Source organism: Enoplosus armatus, chromosome 7, assembly GCF_043641665.1.
Source record: "Enoplosus armatus isolate fEnoArm2 chromosome 7, fEnoArm2.hap1, whole genome shotgun sequence".
In the NCBI taxonomy this organism is placed as follows: domain Eukaryota; kingdom Metazoa; phylum Chordata; class Actinopteri; order Centrarchiformes; family Enoplosidae; genus Enoplosus; species Enoplosus armatus.
In genome coordinates this window covers 25,232,082-25,241,784 of record NC_092186.1, presented here as the reverse complement: position 1 = coordinate 25,241,784, position 9,703 = coordinate 25,232,082, and the positions used below count along the sequence as shown (strand labels likewise).

The window sequence follows — 9,703 nt, the reverse complement described above, 5'->3', positions numbered from 1 at the left end:
AAATGAAATAAAAAATACATTTAAAGAATCCTCTGCATATTGGAAGCAAAATAGATTTCATGGCTTTGAATGTCCAAAATCTGTAATAGTTGAATTATTCTGATTACTAGACTAGCTATGTTTGCTTTAAAAACATGCATAAAGAATGATAATCTAACATGTCTGTGCTCAGATGAATCCACCACTGAGCGGCCATGCAGAGCGGCCATGTAGTGTGATTCTTTTTTTTTTTATATATATATTTATTGAGCAGGTAGTGCTCTCTAGTGGCCGTATATAAGGGTTGCACCCTCACTATTAGAGTCACAGCAGAATCCATCGGTTGAATCCTGACGATGACGCGCTGATAAATAACTCATAACCACACACACACACACACACACACACACACACACATAAGTCACTCTTTGAATGAATTGAACACCTGGATGAACATGTATGCACTAGTGCCTTCCACACCACTGTCTCTGCTGCTGATGTAATAATTGACTGACAGTTAAAATGTTAAAGATTCCTCATGTTTTTCCTGCGTCTCAGAGAGTCTTCACAGACGCGAGCCCTCCGGCAGGTTGGTGGCTCTCTCTGCCCGGTTGCCTTCAGCGGGACGCTTCACGTGGAGCAGGGTACACACACCTCTGACGGTGAACAGCAGGGAAATGGCGGCAAAGTACGAGGCGTAGATAAGAAACTGAAAAGAAATGCGAGGATTACTTGCACCTCGGATGACTTAGAAATGAATATATTCATCCCTTTTGTCCCTTGTGGTCGGTCTCCCTCTGCATGCTCACTGAATGCCCTTCAAACAGCATCATTCTGTTCTTGAGACTTTTTTCTTTTCATCAGCACTCGTAATTGTCTTTATCTCATTTATTTATTCAAAAATGCTGTTTCTTTTCTTTTCCCTTCTCCTATTTAGATTTTCACTCAATTTCCAACTTATACTAAATTTGACATATAAAGCACATGTCCGACATGGACATACAAATGTGCTCAAATCATCCCCCGAACTCCATGTATGACTTGTGTGCAGTGGCGTTACCTGCGAGGTGATGGTGAGCCGCAGAGACTTGGTGTTGATAACGACGGCGGTGAGGACGCTCTGGAGGACGGTGCCCACGAAACTGTTCATGCCGAATACCATCGCATAGTTGCCCCTGTTCAGCATCTTGGCTATCTGAAAACTGGGATATACATATGTGAAAAAAATAAAGTGTAAATGCGCTAGGATTCATTCAGTATTACTTAGTATTAGTTGGTAATTGTGCTGCTAATCTATACCGTATAACACGACTGAGAGGTTACAACTCTGTGAGGCTGACGTCAGCATGCTGTTGCGCTCAAAGCGACAATGTCAACACGCCGATGATTAGCTGTAGTGTTCACTTAGTTTAAGGTTCTGCTCATTTGCTAATTAGCATTAGCGAAAACATGTTAGCTTTGACACAAAGTGCAGCTGAGGCTGATGGGGATGCCATTCGTTTTGCAGGTATTTGCGCACAGATAAGAAAATGTTACGATGACGGCGCAAATGAAAGATTGAGGGATCACCAAAGCTGTCCCGAGGTGGACACGAATGCCTATACCAAACGTCCCGTCAAATGCATCAAAGCCACAAATTTCCACCAGTAGAACACATCGTCTGGGAGCCATGAATGTCTGTGCTAAATTCTGTGCCAATCCATCAATTCGATGTTGAGATATTTCACTGGATAAAGCACTTCTGGTGGCGCAAGACAAGTAAATGGATCACAGAAGTCATAGGATTCATCCCCTGGGGACATCCACCCAAAAGTTGTTGAGACATTTCACTTAAAAGTAAAAAAAAAAAAAGTGAGGGGATCACTGAAGTCAGTAGGATTCATCCTTCGGGGATCACAGACTTGTTTAAAACACAAAACATCTCGTCATGGCGGTGCATTATATATTCAAGTTCTTCTCAGTGGATTCCATACATCCATAATGCATTCTTACGTGCAGATGGTGGTGAGCTGCATGTAAACGGTTTTGAAGAGGAAGAAGCACGTGTAGCTGATCCAGATGTTGTCGGTCAGATCCATGAGGAATACAGACCCGGCGATGAGGAATGTGAAAACCCCCAGGACCAGTTCCCCCCACACCGACCACTCCAGAGACATGTGTCCCACGGCGACAGTGGCTGCAGCCCCTACAGGAAAACGCGACCTCTCTTGTGGGTCAGTGCATTACTATGAGGTAACCTCAGAGAGCAATACATACACTGTTTATCTACGAATTGATCCAATGTTTTAATTTAAACACACTGTGGGGGGGGGGGGGGGAAACGGGGTCAAATGTCCCTCCCTGCTCCTAATTCTTTCAGCCATTTTGATTGAAATTCTGAATTCGCCACAATACCAGACATTTAGTTGTGGAAATGAAATGAAACTCAACACAAAGGCGTCATGACATCACATCTGGGTAACAACAGAAAAATGACATGACAGTATCAGTCGCACGATAAAGAGAGAAAGTGGAAATGTGGAAGGTGTAAGATCATTCATTTTTCACATAGAGCTTAAATGGAATGGAAAAATGGACTGTGACACCATGGATAGGTGGCTCACAGAGTATTTGGACTTCCTATGGACAATGGAAGCAAGCATCAACAAGGAGGAGATTGTTTTAAAGAGTCAATAATATAGATGGACCCCCCTCTCTTTTGCATTAAAATCCTCAACGAGTATAAAGTGGTGTTTCTCATTTCAGCCACAGGGTGGCACAGTGCGGCCCTGATACATCACAAGGCTCCTTTCACCATATGGGAAGGAGTTATGAGGCCTTTATCCTTGAGGATGGACATAAAGTTGGGCTCCCCAGACAGTGAATCTCTGGAGCATTGATTATTTTAGGACACTCGCCTCCCTCTTTTCTTCTCGCTCTCCTTCCTACCATCCATTGGCTTTTGCCCCTTCGCTCTCCTTCGACTCTTCCTCTCCCATTACTTTCACTCGCTTGCTACACGTGGATCACAGGTTCTCCGTAACTAATTGCTGAAGGTTAAATGGAAACTAAACCACAGCGGCATTCAGTGAGGCGAGTGTAAATAGGGAAACCCCCTGAGTCCCCGGCAACATGGATCCGTTCCTGCAGAGCTCTTTATCCACTAGACTGTGAAGAGGGGCTGAGTATAATTGCTTCAGTCGTTTAAATGTGTACATTTCCTTTGATTCCTTGTCCATTCACGGCCAATCAGCGCTAATAATCCAACGTGGACACCACCAGGGCTGTGTATTTAACATGCACTTAATCAATCCCTCCGACTCTGGCTAGCAGAGGGGGGGTATATAGACATATGAGTGGAGACTGAATAATTAGGCCAGCTTCCATAGCTGTCAGTTGAAGGCTTAGCAAGGTCAGCAGGAGCCAGCTGTACAGCTTCATAAAGAAGGATCAATAATGCAGCAGGGCTCTACAGTATCTTCAAACAGCAGGGCTTCACGGTAAATATCCAATTTGTGCTCATATCTAGGTTGAATTGGACAAGTGTTTGTATTTCTTCTATAATTTAACCCATTTTACATCTGACAGCAAGAGGGTCATCTTGTAAAGAGGTCTTGAAAGTAACAATGCTTTCTGATGATCCTCTTGAACCAGAATAAAAATCCTGTCCCCTACAAATTATATTTATATAACATATATATATATATATATGTATATATATATATTTTATATTACTAAATTGCTGTGCAAAATCCGTTTTGGGTTAGATACTGGATAAGGAAACATGCCCTGTCGCATACTTTTGAATATTTAGCTAAGACGCTGCAGGAATGAGTCCTAAAACCAGGAAATGTGTTAGCATTTTTACACTTCCGGTTCCCTCGTCTCAAAGTCAATAGGTTTTTTGAATGGGTTTTTGGTTAGATACCCCCCACTCGTGAGTTTTGAAGCTTTTACGTGTCTTAAAAAAGGCAGTTGCTAACAAGTATCTGCCTGTATATCTATATCTATCTACACTCTCTTCAAAGTGAAGCTCAGTGGTGGTGACGTTGAAGTAATGCGACCTTGCTGTAGTTCCTTTATAGCCTCAAGGAATCAGAATCAGAAATACTTTATTGACCCCTGGGGGGAAATCACACAGTTGCAGGTGCTCCCATTAGTAGAGAAGTAGCCTAACGTTAGCTTTTTACTTCTGGCGATTCCATTTGCGCTTCAGAAATCATAAAAGTGGTGTTCATTAGTGAAGATTATCTGAACAAAACGTGTAAAGTATCATATACTTTTGTTTTGCCGCAGAGCTTATTTTCTGCAATAATCCAAAATCCCATGGGACAATCCCATTGGCTTGTAGTCGAGGGAACTGGGGCGACGCTAACTTCAGGGTTTGCCTACAAAAATACACCATCCCTGCAACACTCTATTGGGCCGATTCTGCAAAACACTGGATTCAAGAATAAATGACCAAAATTGATGCTGCAGCGCCCTGGTAGCTCACCGGGTAGAGCACGTACCATCCTTACTGCTGCAGATATCATGACGTTTAGTCCCAAGTGTGGTTCAAGCTCCAAAAACACTGGGTCCTATTTACCAAATCAAACTTTTTTTTTATATATATATATATATATATATATAGCGCCTTTCGTACTGTATTTCGATAGCATCTTTGCTAAGACTTCCCCTAACCTTAATAGCATCATCAAGTTTCACAGCGTGTACTGTAGTTTTGAAGGTTCAAACACAAGCCGCATGCACGTCGCACTGAACCATTTCCGTAACATGTGTGGCACAGCTGGGGGAAAAATATGTGACCTCATGGTGCATGGGGCTTTTCTATGCTGATTAGATAACATCATACAATATGTGTGCTGCATGTGGGCGAGTAAAATTTGAATTTGCACACATAGCTCCCGTGTGTGGCCTGAATCTAAACGGAAATATATTCAGCGTGCAGTTTCATGGCAAATTAAATGGAGAACCTTGGACATCCCTGATCTGGGGAATTGAGTGTCCTGACTGAAACCATGTTCTGAACACATTATCCATGGACATAAATATATGTTTGAAGTGCAAATGACTTGTAATTACTGCTTTAGACCACAGACAAATAGTTGCGTTGAGGTGCAATGTAACACCTTCTCCTTGAAAATCACACTGTACAAAACAATATCACTGAACATAACTCACTTTGTTCTGCAATACACATCCTGTTTTATCTTAATACTAATGAGCTACTACAAAATGTTGTTTTCAAGCTCCAGGACATACAGTTATTAATATGCGGAATATGAAAATAGCAAATTATGTTGTGCTTTTCTGCCATATTTTATCATGTTGGTAATCCATATTCATATTTTCCATATCGGTTTCCACCGGGTTTCTTTCCTCGGGGATGTTTTGCAAGTGTGGAACAGAGAAAATACAACAGGAATCTTTGGGGAAATATCAGACACGGGCCCTACAGCTTGACTGCGTGTTGGGCAGAACCATTTACAAGTGAAAGGCATACAGCTGGATGTGGTTTACACAGAGTAATTGCCTTTGGTTTCTGGGGAATACAGGAATGTATCAGCACTATAATCAATACAAGTGCACTAGCTGGATGGCAGCAGCTGCTATACCCATCTGGGGATGAGAGAATGCAATTAAATGGCCTAATTAATGCTGCTCCTATAGTCTGCCATGGTTTGGGGGTTGTGAAATACTGATAGTGGGAAAGGATTGCTAATTCCCTCTGTCTATTTATTCAATTATTTTATGGACGTCTAAAACATGCATAAGCTTTGATGGACTCGTTTCTACAAGAACCTGAACCAGTTCTGTCAAGCTAGATATCCGTCCGTTGCCATTCAGAATGAATCTGTTTTTTAGATTTTGCACGACTATTCCTACCGGGCCTGCAGTGACGGTGCAGAATCAAACTGTCGAGCATGTGAAATGTGGGAGGTAGCGACGTTTTTTTTCATTTGAAAAATGAAATACCACGAATAATCAATGGCGGAAAGAAGTATTCAGAGCAGTAGTTTGACATTTTGGGAAATATCCTTATTTGCTTTGGTTAACTGAGAAGATTGATACCACTCTTGTGTCCGTCCGGTAAATGTACGTTCCAGCCAGCAGCCAGTTAGCTTAGCATTGCATAAGGACTGGAAACAGGAGAAAACAGCTAGCCTGTTCGAGCCATTTCTTTGGCCAGAAAGCAGGAACCTTCCTGAAGTCTTGCCAGGAAACCAGTGGAGATTGATATTGTTTAATTATTACGTTATTGGATTAGTGTTACTGATGCACGTCCATTACCAGCGTTCTAATGTTGTAGCTGGACCAAGTGGCGCCAATTTGAACTACTTTTACATACTTGTGGATAGTTTAATCAGCGCATCATGTTTTACAGGATGTTCATATGTCTTGTATGTGAAAAATAACCGCTAACTGTCAAAATTAAAGAAGCTGAGTAAGAAGTACAATATTGTCTTCAAAATGTAGTGGATTAGCTGCTCAATGCTCCACTACGTTTACCAAACGGTTCTAACTTTGTCTGTCTACTGTTTGGTGCTTGGCAGGCAGAACAAGTAGCAAAAATATGATAGAACGCTCCATAAAGCTGAGGGGAACTGCAGGGTCGGGTGATAATTTGTTGTGGGTTCCTCACTTTCAGAGACCTCTTCCATATTACATGCAGTCATTCGACCCGTTGTTCATATAAAAAAATGTAGATTTACTGCTGGATGGAAAAGATCCAAATTACTGTACGAATTGAAATCATATCGAGGAAGCAAAAACAAATCTGTGGTGCATTAGTTACCTGACAATGTGCTGATGGCGTCCACCCCTCCGTTGTAGGCTGTGAAGTTATGGGGCTGCATATATACCCAGAGGAGCTGGACGTAGCCCGTAACCTGGTAAAAGCCGCATCTCCCTGCAGCTGCCCATATGCAGAAGAAGAGCACAGCCGCAGAGGAATAACATTTCTTACAGTCCAGTATGAGCCTCCTGAGCATCCTCCCAACCTGCTTGCCGGCCGCCACGCTCTCCACCCAAATAGAGAAGCCCTGGCTTTCAGAGTTGTGAGTGTCCTCACCTGAGCTTCCCTGTTGTGCAGAATCTGTTCCCTTAAGAAATAAACTAGCCTTTGGCATGGGCAGGAAAAAGGAGGTGATTAGCGACACAGACACAGAGATGAGGGTCAGAAAAGCTAAGCAATACAAGGACACCCCGCCCAAAGACACAAGCAGCTGTGCCAGCAGGGCGCCCACGGCGTAGCCTAGCAGTATGGCCCCCCTGACATAACTGGTCACTCTCTGATAATAGCTGGGCTGCACCACGGTGTAAATGTAGGAGAAGTAGGCTACATCTGCTGCCGTGGCAATGCTGTAGCAGAAGAGGGCCAACTGAGCCGAGTGGACCCCCGAGCCAACAAGAACCAGCAGAAACGCCGTGACATAGGTGAGCCCCTGGAGGATGATTACAGGCTTGTACCTGAGGAAGTCTGTCACCAGGAGGACCGGGACGAGGAGAACCAGGCTGGAGTAAGTCCACACAGGATACACCTGTCTGGTCACCTGGACGTGGAGGAAGGCAGACAAGAGGCCTAATTATTTAATATTTTTAGAAAATGATCCCTACCTGCAAGAGTATCTGTGAATCTGCGTCAGTGGATGCTTCAACAGTTTTGCGAGGGAGTAAGGAAGCAAGAAGAGGCGACAGGCTGCTCACGTCCCAACTCCTCAACAAGGTAAGCAACTTCACCGCGTCCTACTGTTGGAAAACCAGCATGAAATCAAATTGCGGTTGCAATGAATATTGACTTCTCTCTGAATTATTCATTTTTTTTATTAATTATGAGTTTGTTTTGCCCGCACTACGAACAGACAAGTAAACAAGCACCGGCTGCTCCTCCACTGTGGAGTAACTGTACTGTTACCGCGGTAACCGCAGGACCGTCACCTTAAGAACAGCAATTGTAAATAATGGTTTGATATTGATTCATCTGTCCCTGGAGGATTGGTCCGAATTACTTTGGTGTTCCCGTCTGTTTTGCCCTTACCGATGAGTAGCAACATCCTTTTTTCCGTGGACTCAGTCAGAAGCTGCTGTAGCGGTTGCTGGAAGCAGCTAACGGAACATTTCTCTTAAGGGTTGTCATTTCTGCAAAAGGTGCGAGTGGGCATGAAGACAGACTGAAATGGAGACGGACATGTTGGAAAAAACTTACAATTAAGAGAGAAACTGGACTAGCTACTAGCAGGTCAACGGCTGCAGCTGAAGTCATTCTGTGAACGAAAGCAAGGCAAAACTTTGTGCTGGGAAGCGTTCAGGCTTTATGTCTTTTGCCCCGTGAGTGAAAACAGGAATATATCAGGTTGGTAGTAGTCCCTAAAAACAACTACAATATACACTTTGTAGCGCATCTTGGCTTTTTTTTTTAAGTCTCTGTAGCGTCAAACGTACTCTGTTGGTGTGGTTGGAACAGGAAATTGAATTTGTGAGTCCTGTGCTTTGCTCACAAGCTTAGTTAATTTCTACGACTTAACGTATAACATCTCAGAAGCCACTCAGGACCAGACGTTGAAAAGGTAATTTGCATCGCACATGGCTGAGCATCAAATGAGTGCGCCTCGAGTGTGCCTGCCAGAATTTGTGGGGAACAAAGCGGCTCTCGTCCTGCCGTGTGCATCGCAAAGTGATTGTCATTGCGGAGGTGTGAAGGACCCCCATTTAGTTTTTTTTCTCCTTAATGCCTCCATGTGAGGCGGGTGACTGTCAAGGCTCTCCTGTTCTCCCCCCAGTCTGTACCAAACTTTACTCCAGGAGAAGAGATGGACAATATATATTAAACTCCTGGTTTACTATTGTACTTTTGAACCCCCCCCCCCCCACCCCCACATATGACATAGCATGACATAGCATGAACATGACATAGTAGGCTACTTGTAAAAAATCGTTGAGCAGTGTTATTCAAAATATCATCTCTAATTTAAACTGACAGTTTACAGTAATATATTATATAATACATAATATAAGCATATTCATAATGGTTTATGATTCTATTGACATTTACATACATATTCATTAATAACGTATTACATTGAAGCAACTGGTTACTGTTGAACAAATATATTCATGTGTACATTTTGGATGTACATTCTTTTATACATCCATTATTTGGTTATGTATGCTTTATATTCATATTTGCATTATTCATATTACGTGTATCAAAACAAATCTAATAACCTAGGGCTTCCATCACTGTACCGCTGGCTACATATCTCATTTCATAGATCAGTAGCTCACCTGCTCGGTGGTGAGATTCTTGTAAGTTCCCGTGAGGAACTCCGTCAAGAAGGGCTCTATGGGCCTCATCATGGAGCAGAAGCCATAGACGCAGAGCAGCACAGTGGGGCCCACCCAACCAGCGCGGCAGGGCCCGCGATGGTCTGCCCGGCAAGGCCTGCTGCCACACTCCCCGCTCCAGCAAAAAGCCATCGTTCCTCTCCGGGCTCCCCGGGGACGTCTCGCCCCGCGTCCGGCGAGAGCGCAGTCTAATTTAGTTTAATCTGTTGAGATATGGAAGCCCCAGATAAGGGCCAAGGTGAGCCTGACTGTGAACACCGAGTCACCTGCTTTGCCATTGTTGTTCCCCTCCTCTGAAGTTTCCCTGCGTGAGGCTGTGAGTGAAGACACATTAAGATGAAATATGAGGTGGCGAGCCCCTGGGGCTCCAGCAGGTTATAATAAATACTGTCTCCTC

At 43.5% G+C, this 9,703-nt stretch overlaps 1 protein-coding gene across 1 annotated transcript; it reads right to left on the bottom strand.

Annotated features, from left to right (window-relative positions):
* Positions 1 to 544: 544 nt before the first annotated feature.
* Positions 545 to 9,438, bottom strand: LOC139288061 (thiamine transporter 1-like). The gene is made up of 5 exons (XM_070909309.1): positions 9,247 to 9,438; positions 6,758 to 7,514; positions 1,972 to 2,164; positions 1,040 to 1,181; positions 545 to 688 (listed from the first exon to the last, which is right to left on the bottom strand). Exons 1-5 carry the CDS (start codon positions 9,436 to 9,438, stop codon positions 545 to 547), a joined length of 1,428 nt encoding a protein of 475 aa, XP_070765410.1.
* Positions 9,439 to 9,703: the final 265 nt, after the last annotated feature.